At 37.8% G+C, this 22,545-nt stretch overlaps 1 protein-coding gene and 1 long non-coding RNA gene across 2 annotated transcripts in view; one reads left to right on the forward strand and one right to left on the reverse strand.

Annotated features, from left to right (window-relative positions):
* ptc (protein patched) overlaps nucleotides 1–8,168 on the reverse strand; it is an 87,718-nt gene extending 79,550 nt beyond the window's left edge. Inside the window, exon 1 of the mRNA XM_069130530.1 lies at nucleotides 6,754–8,168. Coding sequence (XP_068986631.1) covers nucleotides 6,754–6,972 — 219 coding nt within the window. The 5' untranslated portion in view covers nucleotides 6,973–8,168. The remainder of the gene's footprint in view (nucleotides 1–6,753) is intronic.
* Nucleotides 8,169–17,409: 9,241 nt separating this feature from the next.
* On the forward strand, nucleotides 17,410–21,649 carry LOC138188701 (uncharacterized). Its single transcript, XR_011175625.1, has 3 exons — nucleotides 17,410–18,146; nucleotides 18,259–18,853; nucleotides 20,132–21,649. It is a non-coding gene; the product is annotated as an uncharacterized LOC138188701 (long non-coding RNA).
* The last annotated feature ends 896 nt before the right edge of the window (nucleotides 21,650–22,545 follow it).

The raw sequence follows: 22,545 nt of genomic DNA on the forward strand, positions 1-22,545 counted from the left end.
CTTCTAGATAGTCAGTAATCCCTTTGTTGCTGTAACCGTTTTTGTAACAAATCAACGAATGTATATTTTTTATTTATATTATCAGTTCTTCGGAAGTATGTATTTTTATTTTAGAATTAATGCTCCCAAAATAAACGAATGTACCGTTATACATGCGTGTGTCAGGAACAAAGTCGTGCGTTGGAATTTGAAATTAAGTTATATTATCAGAGTGACAAATAAATTTAAGTAATACATACATGCCAACGTATCGTTAAATTTTCCTTTCTTTTGTAGTTAAACAATGCAATATAAAGGAAATATATATATATATATATTATATTGTATTATATTATAATTAATTATATATAATTAAAACCATATATATATATGGTTTTTAAAGGATGCGAAGTAACTCAGGTTTTTTATGAAAAAATAATGCTTTCGAAATTTTTGTATATATATATTAGTACATTTTTCATTTGATATGAACCGCTTTTTGTTCGAAGCATTTTGTTTAAATTGTCAGAACCAACTCAAGTATAGTTTATGCTTGTGTCTATGTTTGTGCCTATGTTTGTGTCTATTTTGTGTCTATGTTTATGTGTATGTTTGTGTCTATGTTTATGTGTATGTTTGTGTCTATGTTTACGTTTATATTTGTGTTTATGTTTATGTCAATGTTTATGTTATGTCAATGTTTATATTTATGTTTGTGTCTATGTTTATATGTATGTTTATGTTTATGTCAATATTTATATTTATGTTTATGTCAATGTTTATGTTTGTATCTATGTTTATGTTTATGTCAATGTTTATGTTTATTTCAATGTTTATGTTTATGTCAATGTTTATGTTTATGTCAATGTTTATGTTGGTGTCTATGTTTATATTTATGTTTATGTCAATGTTTATGTTTGTGTCTATGTTTATGTTTGTGTCTATGTTTATGTTTGTGTCTATGTTTATATTTATGTTTATGCCAATGTTTATGTTTGTATCTATGTTTATGTTTATTTCAATGTTTATGTTTGTGTCAATGTTTATGTTGGTGTCTATATTTATATTTATGTTTATGTCAATGTTTATGTTTGTGTCTATGTTTATGTTTGTATCTATGTTTATGTTTATGTCAATGTTTATGTTTATTTCAATGTTTATGTTTATGTCAATATTTATATTTATGTTTATGCCAATGTTTATGTTTGTATCTATGTTTATGTTTGTATCTATGTTTATGTTTGTGTCTATGTTTATGTTTGTGTCTATGTTTATATTTATGTTTATGTTTATGTCAATATTTATATTTATGTTTATGCCAATGTTTATGTTTGTATCTATGTTTATGTCAATGTTTATGTTTATTTCAATGTTTATGTTTATGTCAATATTTATATTTATGTTTATGCCAATGTTTATGTTTGTATCTATGTTTATGTTTATGTCAATGTTTATGTTTATTTCAATGTTTATGTTTATGTCTATGTTTATGTTTATGTCTATGTTTATGTTTGTGTCTATGTTTATATTTATGTTTATGTCTATGTCAATGTTTATATCTATGTTTATGTTTATGTTAATGTTTATGTCAATGTTTATGTTTGTGTCTATGTTTATGTTTATGTCAATATTTATGTTTGTGTCTATGTTTATATTTATGTTTATGTCAATGTTTATGTTTGTATCTATGTTTATGTTTATGTCAATGTTTATGTTGGTGTCTATGTTTATATTTATGTTTATGTCAATGTTTATGTTTGTGTCTATGTTTATGTTTGTGTCTATGTTTATGTTTGTGTCTATGTTTATGTTTGTGTCTATGTTTATATTTATGTTTATGTTTATGTCAATATTTATATTTATGTTTATGCCAATGTTTATGTTTGTATCTATGTTTATGTTTATTTCAATGTTTATGTTTGTGTCAATGTTTATGTTGGTGTCTATGTTTATATTTATGTTTATGTCAATGTTTATGTTTGTGTCTATGTTTATGTTTGTATCTATGTTTATGTTTATGTCAATGTTTATGTTTATGTTAATGTTTATGTCAATGTTTATGTTTGTGTCTATGTTTATGTTTATGTCAATATTTATGTTTGTGTCTATGTTTATATTTATGTTTATGTCAATGTTTATGTTTGTATCTATGTTTATGTTTATGTCAATGTTTATGTTGGTGTCTATGTTTATATTTATGTTTATGTCTATGTTTATGTTTGTGTCTATGTTTATGTTTGTGTCTATGTTTATATTTATGTTTATGTTTATGTCAATATTTATATTTATGTTTATGCCAATGTTTATGTTTGTATCTATGTTTATGTTTATGTCAATGTTTATGTTTATTTCAATGTTTATGTTTATGTCAATATTTATATTTATGTTTATGCCAATGTTTATGTTTGTATCTATGTTTATGTTTATGTCAATGTTTATGTTTATTTCAATGTTTATGTTTATGTCTATGTTTATGTTTATGTCTATGTTTATGTTTGTGTCTATGTTTATATTTATGTTTATGTCTATGTCAATGTTTATATCTATGTTTATGTTTATGTTAATGTTTATGTTTATGTCAATGTTTATGTTTGTGTCTATGTTTATGTTTATGTCAATGTTTATGTTTGTGTCTATGTTTGTGTCTATGCTTATATCTGTATTTATGTTTGTGTCTATATTTATGTTTATAATTCGTCCAACACCCCCCAGGCCCCTCGTCCACGATACTACACATATATAAAATTATATATAACTAACTTATATAATAATTCTATACATATATAGAAAAAATATTAAACCGTCATTCACAACAATATCTTAGGCAGAAATCATAAAAAATGACAAACGTGTAACTCATAAAAATTCTACAATCTTTGGAGCCAAATTTCTTTAACGAAACAGCATACGTTTCCTTAATTTTATTCCACCAATGGAACACTAAAGTAGAAGAGAATAGCAGCTTTGGATAGATCCATCGAAAAGCAGAAGTATAAGAGAGAAATGATGAACGATAGAGAAAAACACCATGGTGAAATAAGCCTTTTTTTTTTTCTTTTTAAGTTCATTAAGTTATCGTGAATATGTGGGAGCTGTTGAAGAAACTAGTTCCCAACGGAAAGCAGAAGAAATTGTTAATTGGAATCCTCGGAAGAAACGTGAAAATAGAAGAGGTGTTTCTTACTTTACGATAGTTCCAGATAATCTCACCGTCTATATGGCGATTCGATAGAACTCGTTTCTTCAATGAAATGAGTGCCAGCGATTTATGTACGCTCTTCGTTCCTCTGCATTTACATAAAGAAACGAGTTGTTCAGAGATACATAATTTGTTTCCAGATTACGTTGTATCGAAAATTATTATCGCGAATGATAATACTTGATTATACATGCTTCGAGAAAGTAAGAAATCTTTCGACAAACAACGTCTCAGCATTATCCTTGGATAGATAATAATTTTGATAATTATTAGAAAACGAGACTATCAAGAAATTAGTATGCTATTTTGGTCTATCAACTACCGCAATTGTATTTATCTATTCAGAAGAGTAAACTAAATTTTGATTTTTAATTTTTAATGAAAAGCTTCTGTTTCTCAGTAACAAACTATCGGGCTAAATGAAAATTTCAACTGTACTTGCGCTTAAATATAAAAAGATTTCTTAGTCAAAAAAAAGAAAAAAAAAAAATAGTGCAACAGTGATATGAGAATAAAACCGTAACAAAAGAAGACAGTTTACAAAGCAGACAGTGTTACGATATTACATGTATTTGTATAGGCATTTGATATAGGCAACGATAATCTTATCTTCCAAATGCTTATTTCGCTTCAGATTACAGCGACACTGTGTTTCATTTGCAAAGTTCAGTTTTCGTTATTGCACGCCATACTACGCGGAATAAATACGCCTACGTAAATACAACTGGAATATTCCTCGAACGAATTGCCAAATACGTAAACGTTACCTTTATCATGTGCATTCGTAATTCTATTTGTGCACTGCGTTCTTCCTAGAATTCCAACACAAATACTTCGTCTAAGCTTCATGAAACAAAAGCGGAAAATCAATATACCAAGAGCGAAAGAGTAAAAGCAATATATATTGGCTTGGCAACTAAGTGGTTGTGCTTTTATCATTAGGTGGTAATGGCGAAAGCCGCAATCACTTAGTTACCAAGCCAATATATTCGTTAGAGAAACAACGAGAATAAACTCGCTTTTAATCTCGTCACCGGTTATCCGATTAATTTTCCTTTATCATAAATGGAATCTTATAATTCCTCGAAAGAAATGGTCCCCTTCGATGTTTCATTAAAATTAGTCTAATCGTTGTGCTATCGAAAAGAAACTCGTTTAAAGAACCTTCCACACATGTACTGCGGTAAAATGACTTTGATTCAAATTATTCCCTTAACGTGGCTACCTTGTACACGAACCAGTGTCGTTTACCTGACATACGCTATCTTCCTCATCTAAATGAATTACTCTGTCCAAGCAGCTACCTTCGTTAATATATTTACCAGTAGCGCCCCAACGGTATTTCTCAGTCGTTGCATTCGGACCATCAGAGAGTCAGATGAAAGCGGAGATTACGAGAAGGCTAGACAAGGAGATAGCGGGCTGAAACGTGGAACGAGTGACAGAAGGTGTTCGAAGTTCGACCAGCTACTACCAGGGGGTGTGTTTTAGGCTTCTTAGAAAACCCGAAGGAAGGGCCTGTCGTCGAAAGGCCGCTCTAGAGTTCTATGTTTCGAAAGGTGATAGGGCCTGGTTCACGTGCCGCGCACATTCTGTCTAACGTTCGAGATGGAAAGATCTCGAGGAGCGATCTCGGTGTCGCAAGACCACTCCGGAGATCGTCTGAGGAGGGATTTCTTTTTTTTTTTTTTTTTTCTTTCCCTCTTTAAGGGAACCCAGAGGTTCGTGTCGTTGGAAAACAAGGGGGATGCGTATTCTTTCGACAGGAAGTCGATCCTTCGTCGATCTACACTTCACAACCTTTCTTATGTCTTCCTTTCGTCATCTGCCGCTAAGGTCTCACCTTGGAAAACACGTCTGCAGACCACCCGCGTGTGTGAAAGTTTACAGCTAGCTGGCGGAGAATTTAGAGAGCAGCTGTTCGTGGAAAGGGTAGGCTCCTATGGTACGTGCAACGAAACATCGTGTGGCCATGGACCATTGTTCTAGATAAACTCTTCCGGATAAAATAAACTCTTTGCTCAGACGATAACATCGGTCGCTACACCGCTCCGCTCCCTTCCACGCGTCTCATATCTTTATGCGGAAACGAACAACGCGTTCGCACTGGCTACTCTTCAGATAAGCGGACGGCCAAGTAGCCCTAGAGAAGCGAATCGAAAAGATAGACGCGACAACACGCGATAATATACGTTCTAGTGACATTGTCCTACTTTAGTAACTTTCTATGTTGGCAACAATCTTAATACGTTTCCCAGGCGATCTGGTCGATTTACGTGCGAAACGTTTAACGAGAGTTCGTAAATTTGTATAAATGCTAAAGTATAACTGTATAAATGTAAAGGCAATAAAATATAAAGAAATCTTTTCTTCTCTATCTGTAAGTCGAAGTATCTTTACGTTAATGCAGATAAATAACGACAAATAGTGCACTTTATACTCGAAGATTAGGAAACGACAAACGATACCATAGGATTGGATCCTATTTAAATTCTTCAAATTCCTTCGCATGTATTCAAAAGTAAAATCCAAAATATTCTTTCATTTGTTTGTCCAATTACTCTTAACGCCATTACGCTTCTTTTCATTCTCGAATTAAAGATCGTCATTAGGATAGAACACGAAGAATCGATTAGCGATATAATCCGAGAGGAATTTTCAATGTATAGAACACACGAGCTGCGTATCGTTAATCACAGGTATCGTAGAAATCTCGCTGTTATCGCGTCTTAGAGGTGGTCGAAACGAGTAGCGTATTATCTGCGTCTAGTTAGCGTAAGCAGCCTCCGCGGAGACACCGATGCCCGCATAACCCGCAGAGAACGTGTATCTCATCGATCAGATGGCTCACGATAGGAAAAGCACTCGCTACTCGAACGTCGACCTAAGAACCGTCGGGCCTGTGCGCGAGACTTACTACTCTCTCCGCTTATTCTCTTCTTTTTACGCCGGTGCGCAGATTATACGATAACCTACACGCATCTATCTTTTCTCTAAAGAGAAATCTATCGTTTCTCTCGAGGTTACTGGCAATGATTACTGATAATATCGTTATATCATTGGCAATGAGAGATATCCTGATAACGATTAGTATTTGATTAATAGCATGGTACGTAGTATAACACAGTATGGTTTCTCTGCGGTACATAGTTTACTCTGAAACGCAAGAATTTTTTTTCATAGCGTGTTGTCGGCTATAAGAAACAGTTTTCCACTACAAAAACAACGAAAGGTCGCTATAGCCGGCGAGATTTTACGTTTCTATTTTAACGACGTAGAGGTTATAGGGAGGGAATACATAATAGAGCGCTTGAGAAGCATTTCAGGGAGTAAGAAAACAAACGGAAAAAACGTAGGTAGAACGGACGAAAATTACTTTGAGCAGAGAACTACCTCGAGTAGAGAAATATCTTGTTTTTCCAATCGCTAATAATGTCCTATAACGTTACTGTATTTTTCTTCTAATTTTTATTATGCGTGACAGTTGCTTCTATCTCGCGATATCGCCTTGAATATGAAAATTATCATCACGCAATAGTAACTAGAGAAAAGTTGTTGGTAAAAAGATAACTTACCTTCTCGAGCTGGTCTAACGCTATCGCCGCGTCGGTCCAGCTTGGCCTGATATAAAGATCCGACTCGTGTCGTTGTTTCGCGTTCTCCACGGTCTTGGCATTCTTCTCGCTGTGATTTTTCGTAGCACATCCATTCTGCGACGATTGCGAACCTTGAAGACACTGAGAACCAGAAGGGCGTCCCGCTAGGATCCCTGTAGGGCCGGACGCAGAAACCATGATCCGTCATACATTCGCCCCGGCACAATCCACAGTATGATTATTTTTAATCTTAATCCCCTCCAATGTGACGTTTTTCTTTCCGGCGGATTTTTCGTCGGCTCTCCTCCTCTCTCGACTTACACGTATATTGTAACGTTACCGAACGCGACACGGGACGTTTTATGAAACACGAACAAGGCACGAACACGAAAGAGAAATGGAGAAAGGAAGAAAAGGGAACGATTCCACTCTGCACACTCGTTAGAAACCGCGGTTGCACGTAATTCTCGCACGAACCTTTCCAGAAACACTTGTCACAGCACACGTTCAGTCGGTGTTTCTTGTTTACCGCGCAATTCGTCGACACCGTACACATGCGACGGGCACGATAATCGAAATTCGCGCACGAGGTACACACAATTTCTTCTGCGCATGCGCAGATGTATCATGCCCATCGATGGTATACGCACAAAACGGACCGAGTATCGGTTTTTAGGTTAGCTTCGTACCACCGTAGAAGAGTAAATACGTGACTGCTCTCTCTTCACCAATTCGTCTCGTCGTTCTGTCTCTTTCTCTATCCCTGTGTTTCGCTTTTTCTACTTGCATGCGGGATCCTCGTACTCCCTCTCTCTTCTGTATCTCCCTCTCGCGGGATTCACAGTACCGCCGACAAGCACGAGGGCGCACACGCGAGTTTGCTTGTTTTGAAATATCACGCGACAACCGGGGCAAGAGTGTTGCCCGATCGTACTACAACGTTTTCGCGGGAAACAGTCACGCTCTAGCACCACACGTGCCTCTTACTATGTCATAGAAGCAAAATAAACGCGTACGCCTCGACGTTTAACGATCAATTCGATTCACCGTGTCTTTTCTATCGGCACAATACTGGCATGGCACGCAGTCACGCGCACTTCGGTGTCACTGTCACAATCGTTGTCACTTGACACAGTTAGATCTCGTTCGAATATGCACACTGCGCTCGAGGAAATTCGCCACGGCTACCGAATTCGTATAAACGCGGCAGTGACGAGCATCCGGTTTACGCAAGGAGGCGTAGGCGACGTGAGAGTACGAGAGTGTTCCACAGTTCAGCAACGGCAGCTGGAAACTCTCGTTAAAGTCTAGCTATCTCTCTGTCACGCGTTCTAAAACGACGACGTCGACGTCGTCGTGGTCGGACACCGGCGTACACGACCGCCACTTAGAGCAGTCTAAGTCCGTACTAAGCGAAATGCGGTGCCACATTTCTTTCGTGGCCTGCCTTCAGCGCCGGCCATAGTTGACGGCCCCCCTCCAACAGCGCCACTCGCCGAGATCGGAGCTGCACAAACATTCAGGACCGTAATTCGACGCGCACGCTTCAATGAATTTTGGGTCTCGTCCACCAAATTTATGATTCTGCATTTTTTTGTAATAACGATTTCAAAAGGTACAGTGCCGGATAATACAAATTACGAAGACAATTTCCATCCGTAATCGACGTGACAATAGCGATATAACGTTTTATATACACGCTTACCTATATTATTATTTATAAACCTCGAAACAACTTCTAACTAATCTAAACTAATCACACAAGTTGCTCATATTTCTGTTAAGTATAACATTTGAAAATTATCTCCTCACCGTATATCCTGATACAAAATCCTATACCAATTTTGTTTTCTAATCAAAGTACGTATTAATATCTTTTACATCATATACGTTTCATTTACACTCTCATGAATGAATAAGGCGAAAAACTTTAAACAAATTATGATTCATCGTGAGAGACTTATCGTATATCCCAATTTTCGCGGCAGAGCGATACGTCACTGCAGGTAACGATGACGTCAGAGCCGAAATAAGCCGAGTTTGGCCGAAGTGATCGGAACTCGTTCGCGATTGGCTGAATCGGCGTGGCGTTCTACGTTGCTAGGATACGGCGATGTGCCATCAGAAGGGGTGCAGGGGGCTCGACGCAGGACCACACACGCGGTACCATTTCCCCTCGAGCAAAAACATTACCCACACATGGCAGTGACTACGTGACACGCACGAGACACACAACGCCGCTTACAGATCGCCGCAGCATCTCCTTCTTTCTTCTCCGACTCCTCTCTCGATTACTCTTTCCTTGTCATTGCTTCCACACGGTCTTGAGGACTTTTGTATACGCTTGTCGCATTCTGTGTTAGTAGAGAAGGCCCGAGCGATTCATGAAGCGCAGTGTACGCGGCCGACGTGCGGTGGAGAGTTGAAGACGAGCGGAAGAGGGCCACCGATGTACTCGAACGTAAACACGACTCCCTTACGGGCCTCTGGAGATCGGAATCGTTGCTGCTCTCGGCAATATTAATCGAGACCGGAAATACAGCAGTTTACTGCTTCACCGGCCACCGTCTCTTCACCACCGCCACTGAAGCGAATCTGCATAATTGATTATACGCGTCTCCCCTGCCACTGGTTATGATTTGATTGGCGGCCGCAACTATAGGGTTCGACTGCGTCCTCCCTTATTATTATTGTTATCTGCTGCATGTGTAATCGAATCAAACGTTTTTTGCGAACGATACGTACGATTTTAATAATTTCGTCCATTACATTTTGTCGCGTATTGATTTATAAATTATGACCAACTTCTTCAAACTTTTTTTTATATCTTCAATACTTCTGTACTTGTGCTTATGTATACTATACATGTACTATAATCAAACGCTTGTGTGCCAAATTCTCCGATACATTTTCAAGGACGATAAGTCACGTAGAAAACTAACAATAAGGCGAATATGCCAGGTAAAGAAGAGAAGAGGGCAACTGTTTTGAATGCGTTCATTAAGCCACGGGGAAGAACGTTACACCGGACGATTAACTTATTAACCTGTCTTCATAATATCTGCATAACGATGCGACTTCATTAGGCGTCGTACACCACTCCCGTGCCTGGCTTTGCATGTGTGCGTGCACGCCTGTTGCTTGCACGCGCGTGTTGCACGCCTCAACGTTCATTGGACAGTCTCACACGCGCTCGACATTCCTACACACGTGTACGGGGCTCGTGTGTAGTGAGGAGCCAGTGTGAAAAGAAGGACAGAAAAGGAGAGCGGCGAGAGCGAAAGAGAAGCAGCAAACGGAGAAAATTAAATAAGAGGGAGAAGGAGAGAGCGAAACAAACTGGCAGATCGAAAAAGGTAATGTATAAATACGAGACCACCCACCGCGATGCCGAGCCCGACACCCTGTTCCACCAAATACGAGACAATTTTCGATTCTGATACGGACGGTCGTTGCTTTTTTATTTTCTTCTCCGATTCCAGGGACCTTGTGGCAGTTTTCGTTGACTGTCTCGAACCTTCCAACAGGAGATTGATACAACAACGCTATAAAGACTTCGCATTAATGTCAACGGCGAGAGAGTTGGCGCTTATCGATTAGGAAATATTAGTTTCGGATGATATTGAAATAAAAAATCAAATGGCAAGTATCGGTTCGTGTTAGCCCGAAAGCGGTGCAAAGGAGCACCGACGTTCGTTGTTTGCGTAACAGTAACATAATATCCGCGCGTGATACAAGCAACGCAACGCCACGTAGAAATAAAACGGGTGGTCGACATGTTGTTCTCGCGTTGCGAAATTACCGCTGTGTTTATCAGGCTTTTGTACGGAAACCTTCACAAGCTTTTAAACGATCAACCATTAACTTCTTACCGAGCATCGATAATCGTAAATTAATATATCGTAGGACATTAATTAAATCTTGCCTCTAGTTGCTTTTCTTTCGTTTTAATTTATAGACGTTTAACCAAAGATCGGTTATTGCTTGGTTGTTTCTCACTGTTTCGAAAGTTCCACACGACGAACCTCCGATACATTCATAAATCTTCAATGAAAGAGAAATTAGTTGATCGACGAGGGAATAAATTTCGCGAGTACGAAGTCTCGGATACGAATTAAGGGCACGAAGCAGAACGAAAAAGGAGTGGAAATGTCATTGCATATTATGGTGGCGGTTTCGACGAATACATACATCCTACTGCAGTTGCCGATCTGGCGATAAGGCACAGCGTGCGGAGGGACCGTTAATAATTTTTACGACACTCTTAACTCGCCACCCAGTATTAAGCGGTCCTCCGTAGAAGACGAGCTTTGATCTTTGCCGACGCTGCATCGACTTAATGAGTGCGAGAGCGAGATAGTCGCGCAACCAGGATGAAACAGAGCGCACGACTGGCGCACTGCAGTCCCCTGTAGATCTATTTTCCGCAATGTGCACCGCTGCAGTTCGGGTTGCATCTCTACAGGCTTCCTACTGTGGGCTTTCATCTACGATGAAACGTTACTGTTCTGGAACAGTAGCATAAAAAGTAAAAATTTTTTTCGGTCGAAATTGACTTTAATTAGATGTGTTGGATTGCCATGATGGAATTTTATGAATGCCAGAAGACTGTATTTTATAGCTGTTCTTATGGCTCTTTACTGTAATAATGACAAGTATTTTTCTCTTGCTGTTTAATATCATCGTTAATTCTTTTAAAGGACTTTTACTGTTCTTGTCTGTCTTTTAAATATACAGGCATTTTGGCCTGCAAAAATCTCTGAGCAGATAGATTTTTCGTTTCGCGTTTGTATACGTCGAATATTGATATTCCATGATCGGCGTGCAGTTTTTACACGAACAATCATCGTTTCTCGGTTCATAAGTATCTATTAAAACATGTTGAAGATTGACGCCATAACAACTAATTAGCAGAGTAGCGTATAATCGCCATGCGGATTATCTTCATGACTGAAATACTCGTTTCATGATTCCATGGATATTCCGGATATTTCTCCATTAAAAGAATCCTTCCTTCGCCACTTTATTTTCTCCTCACCTCTTATCTATCTTACGTGCTCTTCATTAGCGAGCTTAAAAATCGCGACAACGTAAAAACCAAGCACGCACGCACATATTTAATTAAGAAAAAGATCAAGACCAACGTAGGCAAGAAGAAAGCCGGCAAAACGACGCACGATCCGGTCTTTCGCCTGTGCCTCCTAACATGAAGAACGCCACTAAAAACCCATCGATTTAAAAGCAGAAAACGTCGAAACGTCGACAAGGACAAAAGGAGGCGCCGATGTCATACACGAGGGAAATAAAGAAGGGGGACACATCGGGCAACAATAAGCGACAATAAGACGAAAAAATACGTACGCCAACGACGCACGACGAGGAAAAAGGAAAAGAAATGAACGAAGAGTAACATGGAGAAGGATAGATCCCGATGAAGTAAGGAGCGACGTAACCAGACGGAAAAAGAGAGAAGAGAAGGCCGAACCAGCCGGCGAAACATGGAAGAAGGAGAAACTCTCGGGATGAGAGAATGGAGAATGGGCGTGGGGGAAGAAGAGAAGTCGACTACTTCCCTTACGCAAGACGACTCGGTGCGCCACGTTCGTTCACTGCGTTGGCCGCGCTCAACGGTGCGTGCACATGAGAGACACGAGAGATGCTATCGGCCACCAAGACGGCTCTCGACTTCTCCAGACCACCCACCGGCAAAATAATAAACACGGAATGCGGCATACACGTCCGTCCATCCGTCCGTCCATTCGTTTGTTTCTATTTCGCAGATACCATCGAAAATAAGGTCTCCCGTCGATACCGCAGCTGGCTATCGCCGATACTATGCGCCTTCTGCCGTGTTACTGTCGGGTTGCAATAACTTGCTGAATTTGAGGTCGACTACTACCGTGCTCGCGACAGGAGATCGCTCGACGCGTGATCTCTTTACCGGTAATGAATAAAGTAGTAACGAGCTACGAATATTATTCGCCGGAAAATGCAGACGCGACTGTGCAACATCTTAATCCGACGTGATCGATGACTGTGAGATAGACATTGTGGTTAGTTAGCTTGGTTGCTGATCGCAGCTTTGGGGATTCGGTAGAGTTTTCAAGAAGAAGTTAGGAAGTTGTCGAGACACGGGCAGCACGTTCGACTGTGTTGACGTTATTGATGTCTTTATTGTAACTGATATACTTTTAATATAGAGGAAATCGGAAATCGTAGTACGAGCGGTCGGCTGGTGAATGTAAATGAAAGGATTTGTGGAGAAAGAAAGAATAACGTGTTTTCGTTTGAGGCTTCGTTTTAACTTGTGCATTAACTGCACGTTTCCAATTATGAACTTGTGTTTCTGCTCGTGTCTTAAACAAGGCATTATTAAACGTTATTAAACATGGACAATTTGCTTCTTGGTTAATGAAGTGATTCTTAAGAAAGGTACTGACCTTATTATTTGCCTTATTTATGAAACCATTCAAATTAAACAGAGAATAAAGTAAAGTAATAATCAATGTCGTGCAAGAGCCATAGCAAATCACGAGACTGTTCATATTTAATAATACAGACACGAACAGAAACAAAAAAGAAAGAACTGGTTAAGAAAGTTAGTAGTTAATACATGAGTTCTTGATGGATTTTCAAACTCAGTTCTCTCAGAAACGGAGCCCTAACCGAAAAAATCTTATTCTTTTTCTTCGATTAATTTTTGTCGAGAAACCGACCGCTTGCATCATGATTTTACAGACACCCTATATAATGGGTATTTTTCTCTGCCATTTTAAGTACGTCAACCTATCAAACGGAAACTGAATATACGATCATTTAATATATCATTCGTTAACATGAATATCATTTCATTCGCTTTTAGCGCGTTTGCATAAAATACGCGGTATGCATGTTAATCGAATCAACCAATAATTGACGAACGTAGCTGAGGTATTTTTACATTTCAAATATATATTCATTTTCTTCTCTTCTACCGGCCAAACGAGGCTTTAATCTCCTCTTTTTTACCGCCGCCAATTTGCAGTTATCGCATTAAGATATTCATTTACCGCTGGTAGCTTACTTGCGACGTAATTCGTGTAGATATATATATATTTATATCGCGAATAGGGAATATAATTCGTAACGGTACATCGTCTTGAGAAAGTATCGATAACTGTCTGGAATAAAATTGTCCAGGACTTTATGGGAGCGTAAAAGTAACTCATATCATTAGTATCACCAGTTTTCGTGTAATCGAATTGCACATTCTCTTCTCCTTCTCGCCTTTTCAACTCTTTATTACGGCCGTTTCTACACAAATGCGAACGATTAAAGTTGTACGCGCATCAACGCTCTACAGGTTGTAAATTATCCATAAAAAGAAACAAGATAGATACATATGGTTAATGTAACTAGACAAATTAAATTTAGTAGGATTAAAAATGATTTTGTTGATTTCGATCGTTCGTCGAGTCTAGGTACAAATTTCCAACTACTTATCGACTGAATTTTCTATATCATCGTCAGATAACTGTTTCGAAGTTAGATAATCAAAATGATATGTTACGCTGTATCGTCAATTTCATTTTCTCTGTTACTAAAACGTGTACGAAGAGGAAAGCAGAAATATACGTTAATTTCTTGTTGAACGAAGGCATCTCTGAATCTTTTTGATACAATTAATGAATACTATTAATGAATTTCTGTCTGAAACAATCACTTACCGAATTATAATTATTCAAGAATAATTCAAAGAGAATAACTAGATATATAAATTTCTGCAGTATCTTCTATAGTATTTGTCCAACGAAATATTGTAAAAGTACATACTATAGATAAAGGAATGTGTTCGAAGAATAATTAGAAACACATTATAACTAGTAATACACTAATTTCTACAATATCTTCTATAGTATTTGTCCAACGAAATATTGTAAAACTACATGCTGTACATAAAGGAACACTTCAATAATTCAAAAAACGATTACAAAAACATTATAACTAGCCATATTTCAATTTCTAGAATATTTTTTACATATAAAGGTATTTGTCCAATGAAACATTGTAAAACTATAAAACTGATAATACATGTGTACTAATACTACCATAAAACTATAGGTACAACAATACAATTTAAAAAATATACTTCAAACATCATAACTATATAGGCTAACGTATATCAATTTCTAGAATATCTTTAATAAATTTTTTCCGACGAAACATCGTAAAACTAGGTGCCATGCACAAAGTAACACATTCGAACAACCATCACAAAAACCTTCTAACTAGTCTTATTTCAATTCCTACAATATCCTCTACTCCTCAAAGGAACTTTGTAGAATTACGGTTTTCCGTCTGCCGGTATTGTCCAACATCATCATTAAGCCGAATGCAGAGATGACTAATGCCAAGGATCGGAGGCGCGGCTCTTCCAACAGAGGATCGTCCTTTACCATTGTAACAAGGCGAATCGTTACTCTTCATCACGGGTGTAGACCAGCTGGCTGAGACCAAGAGAGACAGACGAACAAGATCGTAACCTGTGGCTATCTGCATCTACGAACAGCTACCGGTGCTTCTCGTCGATGGATTATCTACGACGATACGCCCGCCGTTGTTGTCTGGCCGTGTGGCGCCGAAACGCCATGGGGACGTGGACTTCCGGTGTTGGCCAGCCGACAATTCTTCTACAAATTCCGTTCCGGACGAGCAATTGTCATTATCTTGGTTGACTCGGCGGATTCTTCCTGCCTCTTCCTCGTTTCCCTTCTCGATACGCGCCTGTGTTAGAGATACGATCGACGTGGCGGGTTCGGCCGGTACCGTGATCGGTCAACGATTGGTAATTATCGGCTGATTACACGGAGCCAGAGTCACGCGTTAATTAAATGGTTACGCTGGCGGTGAGAATTGGAGCTGAACGTATCTCACAGGTTCATGCGGCAGTTAACCGTGTTTTTTCTCTACGGCCTTGTTCGTGCGAGCTTCTCGGTGGCTTCCAATGTCGAATTTTATCGACTGAGATGCGTCAGCTAATTTACACGGAAAGTATTCGAACGATTATTCTGTAAAATTTGTAACACGTACGTATGTAATGTTATACGGAACTCGTTGAAACTTCGTTGGTACTTTTATTAACATTAATATTTTATTGTCATATAATCTATCAGCACTACAGCGGTAAAATTAGCTAATGGGGTTTTGTAAATTTTTTGTATAACACACATGACACAGTCATGAAACATTTCTACAAGTTTTTCAATGTTACATGGTAACTAAGTGATTGTATGTTCCGCAGTCACTTAGTTGCCAACCCAATAACCAGAAAATAATAACTAGAGCTAATGAATCGTAGTTTATCTTCGGTCGAAACATTTATTAATTTTCTTTAATGTTAATGTAATGGTCACATTAACAACTGAGGAGATGTTAGCAGGTTTAGTTCTATAACCTTCATCCGTTACACTTTGAAAACTAATTTAATGGTTGAGTAACTTTCCTCCATGGTATATTATTATTGTGTATTATATAAATTAAACAAGATAAGACAGTATAGTAATTAGAATACCTTTTTACGTCTTTATAGCGTACACAGTGTCAGTGGTAAATCATTTTACAAGTACATAGTAAGATTAAATATCCTGCGCTTTCGCAATATATATTTAACCACTTTGAAATAATTAAAATGTAAGAGAAAGTAATAAATAGCAATAGTAATTTATGTTTCTACATATAATACGTACGTTGTACCAAGAAAAACGAGGTATTTAATTATCTTCCGCGTCGTGAAAGGCTTTTACGGAAGAATTATTTACAAAAAAAAAGAGTTAGATAGTTCCGTAATGACGATGACACGCAGAATATAAAACGAAGTGATGTAGCGTGTTCTTTGTTTCTTTTTACGACTGAAAATTATTCTATGAAAATTGGACGTTATTACTATACACAATTTCCGCTTCCGCAATCGCTATTACACCGCGGTTTTACGCACACGATATAACATTTACTTCCTTAATACGCCACTGCACTAATTTCACTGCCCTCGTGTAAACAAACATAATCTTATACCATATACAGTAATTTCAAAACGAAACGTCGCAATTTTTTCGAAACCGAAAGCATCATATTTATTTTGGAAAAAGGCATATGGTAAATAATTATGAGTCGAAAATGAAGCAAATAATAATTTGCACATTATCGTCCGCACACTACCATAATGAAATACAAAGGATGAAACGCTGCGCGTATTAACCTTGAACATGTTCAGCAAATTATTTACAAGACGTGTACAACATACAAAACTGAAACAAAAACATCGATGAACTGACTCAGATTTTCCGAATCAAAGATACTTATTTCACGTAAGTTAGTATGTAGTATCGTAGACGAAAGGCCTAAGAGATATCGAGCGAACTATAAACAATATCGTGAGAAAGCCGAAGTGCCGACAGGTCCAACAATGTATCGTCGGTCCTTCAATCGAACAGTTTCGCGGAAAAGGCCTGCGTGAACCTGGCTACGAGCGGTTGCGGAACACGTGCGTGGTGGGGCTAAGACAAAAGACAAAGCATGCTAAGGGACAAAGATAAATTAACAGTGAGTTGAGAAGTCAGAGAGTGTAAATCGAGAAGTCAAGGAGTGCGAATTGCGTTGTCGAGAGTGTGTTGCTAGCGTTGTCGAGAGAGAGCGTTGGATCCGTGGTGACGAGAGTTGCAAATTAACTATCTAGTTGCCTTAATTATAATACGTTATTGTGATTAGTTCACGTTAAACAACCATCGTTAACCTAACCTCAACATCTGGTTAATCATCTGGTTTATTGTAAATAAACTAATTGTAGTAAAGATCTTACAGTATGAACCGAGAGAAAACCAATGTGCGAACCGATTTGCGCGCTATTAACGTCGCCTAGACACTGCTGTAGTGGAGTGCAAAGGGTTAAACGCTGCGGATATTAACCTTACACTTCGTCAGCCAGTTATTCGACAGTCGCGTAATCGACGTCGACGAATTGATTGATATTTTTGAAATCGCCAGTACTTATTTAATAGAAATGTCTACGAATCGAAAGAAAAGCAATTTGCGCTCTATTAATCTCGCCAAGACGTTGCTCTAGTCGAGTACAACGGGTTAAACGTTGCGGATATTAACCTTGAACTTTATCAGCGAATTACTCGTCGAGCAGATATGGCATACTGCGGACTGAACTGCGGGATTGATGAATTGATCGAGTTTTTAAAAAGTAGAAGTATTTGCTTCGTGTGAATGTCTATGAATTGAAACCAATTTGAACGTTATCAATATCGCTGAGACGCTGTCTGCAATGGAGCGCAAAGGTCTAAACGCTGCGGATATTAACCTTGCACTTCGTCAGCAAATTATCAGACACTGTACGGTATACGAGATCGAATCGAAACGCCGATCAATCGATTGAGTTTTTTTTTTTTTTTAATGACAGTACTTATTTTACGTGAACGTCCACGAATTGAAACCAGTTTGCAGGTTATCAATATCGCCATGGCGCTGCTATAGCGGAGCTTAAAGGTTTACACGCTGCGGATAATAACCTTCAACTTCACCAAACATATACGGCACATCGAACCTCGAACTTCATCGGTAAATTCCTCGACGAACAGATACGGCATATCGAACCTTGAACTTCATCAGCAAATTACTCAACGAAGGAACACGGCATACTGAACCTTGAACTTCATCAGCAGAATACTCAGGAAACAGATACGGCGTATTGGTGGGTAAAATGGCGAATTGATGAATTGATCAAGGTTTTTTCACTCGAAGCTATTTATTTTTTAAACAGAAATTATTATGTTCGAAAAATATATTTAGATTTATAAATTGGAACAAAATTGAACAATAATTTGCACGCTATCAATGTCGCTAAGACACTGATAGTGTGGAGAGTAAAGAGTTGAATACTACGGATATTAACCTTGAATTTCAGCAGCAAATTGCTCTATAAACACACATGGCATACTGAACCTTGAACTTCGTGAGAAAATGAGTGGTCAAGCAGGTACGGCGTAGTGGAGACTGAAACGGGAGATTGATGAATTGATTCAGTTTCTTAAAATCAAAGGTATTTATTTTGGGACTTCAGCAGCAAATTATTCTGCAAACAGAGTGGTAGACTGAAACTGATGACTCGGCGGAGCTTTTTAAAGTCGAAAGTATTTATTTTGCGACTTCGTCAGCAGATTATTCTGCAGACATTGTTGAGATCTGAAACTGATGAATTGACTATGTTTTCTTTTTTCTTTTTATTAAAGCTATTCATTTTTTAAATGGAAAGTATTTATATTCGAAGAAGATGTAAATGTCTACGAATTGAACGAAACCGAACAATCTAGGCACTGCCATTGTTGAATACAAAGAGTTAAAGGCTACTAATATTAACCTTGAACTTGCACAGCGAATTATTCGACAGCCATAGACGATATACAGCTAGAAAAATTTACCGAATGTCCAGCTGGACAAATTGTAAAGTACAAATTAAATAATAAAAAAAAAAAAAGAAAAAGTATACAATATACAGTCCTGAAACGGAACAACGATGAATCGATTGAGTTTCTTTCAAACCAAAAGTATACATTTCATATGAACGTTTATGAATTGGAAGAAAAGCACACAACAATTTGCACATTATCAATGACGCCAAGAGACCGGCCACGTTTTATGCTGTGACGTTACGGTGGTCTTTGGTGACTGGAACGCTTCACCTTATTCCAATTGTAAAAATTGAATGAAAATTGACAGTTAGGGAATTTTGAATATAACCGATAAATAGAACCATACATTGAAATAAAATTAAACATTTTTATTAGAACATCAATAAAAAAAAAATGAGAACAAATCTTGTATCTAAAGGTGCACTGTGTTAAAACACTGTGACGTTCTGAGCTAAACATGTGATTTGATGGTAGTCAGTTCTTTTTTTTATTTTTATTATTTAATTTGTACTTTACAATTTATCCAGCTGGACATTTGGTGAATTTTTCTAACCTAATTGCTGAATAACATGTGGATGGCTAACCCCAGCGGGATACCACCTCCGAGTTTGTCTATTTTAAGCAGTCAAAGTTTTCTCTTTTATTATTATTATTATTATTCAATTTGTACTTTACAATTTGTCCAGCTGGACATTTGGTGAATTTTTCTAACCTAATTGCTGAATAACATGTGGATGGCTAACCCCAGCGGGATACCACCTCCGAGTTTGTCTATTTTAAGCAGTCAAAGTTTTCTCTTTTATTATTATTATTATTATTTAATTTGTACTTTACAATTTGTCCAGTTGGACATTTGGTAAATTTTTCTAACCTAATTGCTAAATAACATTGAGGATGGCTACTCCCAGCGGGATACTATCTTCGGGTAGTCAAAGTGAACGCTTGAACTTGGTCAGAGAGTTACTCGACAAACGGGAACAACGTGTTGAGCCTCCTTCATCGGCAAATTACTCTCGGCAGACGTGTACGGTATACGAGACTGAAACGGATGGCTGACGAATTGATTAAGTTTTTCTACAATCGAAGGTATTTATTCTGCGACTTCATCGGCAAATTACTCGACAAACAGATACGGCGTACGGGACTGAAACGAGCGACCGATGCCACGAATAAGGAGAAAGAAGGAGGCACAGGTAGAAAAAGAGGACGTGGACAACTAGAACACGACTGAGAGAAGGGCACAATGTTAAGGTGAATAGGAGCGAGAGAACAAGGGGGAAGGATATCCGACTTACTAATTGCGACGACGTCGGTGGTCCGTAGACGCACCGCGGGCCATGACGAAAAGCGATATGGCCAGAGCAGAGACCGACCAAGGCCACGCCGTGATACATCTCCGTGGTTAACCCGAATCGAAATCATAAATCCAGCCAGGACCGGACGATTCGCAGTGTTTCCCTCAAGGTAGTCTGCGTACAAAGTCGCGCTTGTTTGCCATGGCCCAAGTTAACACTTTAACTGCCACGTTGGTCATATATGACCCGCCAGGGTTTCTCCTATGACGCCACGGTTGTCATTGGTGACCGGAGCATTTGAACTTCTTCCGATTGTAAAAATTGTATGAAAATTGACAGGGCATTTTGAATATAACCGATAAATAGAAGATACTTTGAAATAAAAAGTGTCCCAATGAACAATTAAATATTTCTATTAGAACATCAATAACAAAAAAATGAGAACAAATCTTGCATCTAACGGTGCACTGTGTTAAAACACTTTAAACATAAATGTGGCTCATCAATACAATCTGGATAATAGGTGATCACCTGATATTAATTGTCGTTCTTATCACTTGTTAACGTTTATCCTATAACTTAACTTAACTTGTATCCTATAACGTGTTATTGTTTATCGTGTTACTTATCAGGCTCGTATCCATTACCACCTAATGACAAAATCCGTAATCGGTTAGTTGCCAACCCAATAGATATAGAAAAAGAAAGAAGAAAATTAGGTGGTTAATTCTGTTATTAGTTGTTGAGGTTGACTGATAGAAGAACGAGTGGATGAATTTGCAATAGAAAAATATATTGAAATAAATAAAGGTATAAGTATAAGTAAAATGTATAAGTTTATGCTTACTCTCCTAATCTTAATCCTTACTCTCTTAGTGTTACAATACAATAGAAAAATAGGGAGCATGTTCATATATTTATAGTAAAAGAACATTATCAAAAAAGTTAACCTTATAGCTGTAACTAAAGGCTACAAGGAACATAGATAGAAATCTACTTATTAGTTCCTTTGTTCCTAATCCTTGTAACCCAAAACAATTTATATTCAAGGGCACAATAATATGCACCTCTCCTTATTTAGAATATTCTTCTTTCCCTAAATTCTATTTTCTGCGTGATAACTGTCTCAAGATCACGGATATACATAAATAAAGATTTAGAGTTTTTCTTGAAGTAATTATTTCAACATTAGTAATTCTGAGTTTTGTCAGAATTCTGAACATCTACAAAGTTGCAATTAGGTTAAGAAAATGGCGTCAGCTGTTGCAAAGGGTCGGTGAAAAATGAGAAATAAAGTGGAAGCATTGGAGAGTCGATTGAAATTCACAGAATACAAACATATTTATCGCTTTTTCTAACAATGTATCATCGAACTGCGAATTTTTAAAACACAAACAAATAAATAGTTAATACTTGGAATAATAATTAATTACATTTATAGTCACTTGTAACGTATAATAATAATATCCAACATATTTATCCATTTTTATTCATATTTGTTCCTATATTTACCAACTTTCAAGCTTGTAGATTTTCATTTAAGTAGCTCCATTACGAGCTTTCAGAATTTTCTAGCTCGTAGATTTACGTTCAACTAGTTCCATTACGAGGTTTCAGGACTTTCCTCGCCTCAGTGAGATGTAGTAGTTCACTGTAGTAGTCCACTGCTGCTGTACAGGTGTAAAGCTTGTATTTTAACGAGATACTTGCCGCAGCATGGAAATCCTTATCAGGATGAATCTCTAAGTCTACACGAGGCACTCCAACGAGGGTGTAGCAGATAATCCAGGCTTCACGCTATTTCGTTCCACCGTGTACACACCATCTTTCCACGTTCAATTTTCCTTTCACTTTTCGCATATCCGATGAAGCTTCTCTCGTACAAGGTGCTCGTAGACCTTGCCTAAATGGGAAATAGAAGAACGAACAAGAGCAATTTGGAAGATGAACGATCCGACCCACCAATTTTCGTCTCGTTCGTCTGCTTTTTGGAAAATTTTATCTGGTTAGGGGCTTTCTGATAAATA

Source organism: Bombus flavifrons, chromosome 17 (assembly GCF_040668555.2).
Source record: "Bombus flavifrons isolate JBK064 chromosome 17, iyBomFlav1_principal, whole genome shotgun sequence".
Lineage (NCBI taxonomy): Eukaryota > Metazoa > Arthropoda > Insecta > Hymenoptera > Apidae > Bombus > Bombus flavifrons.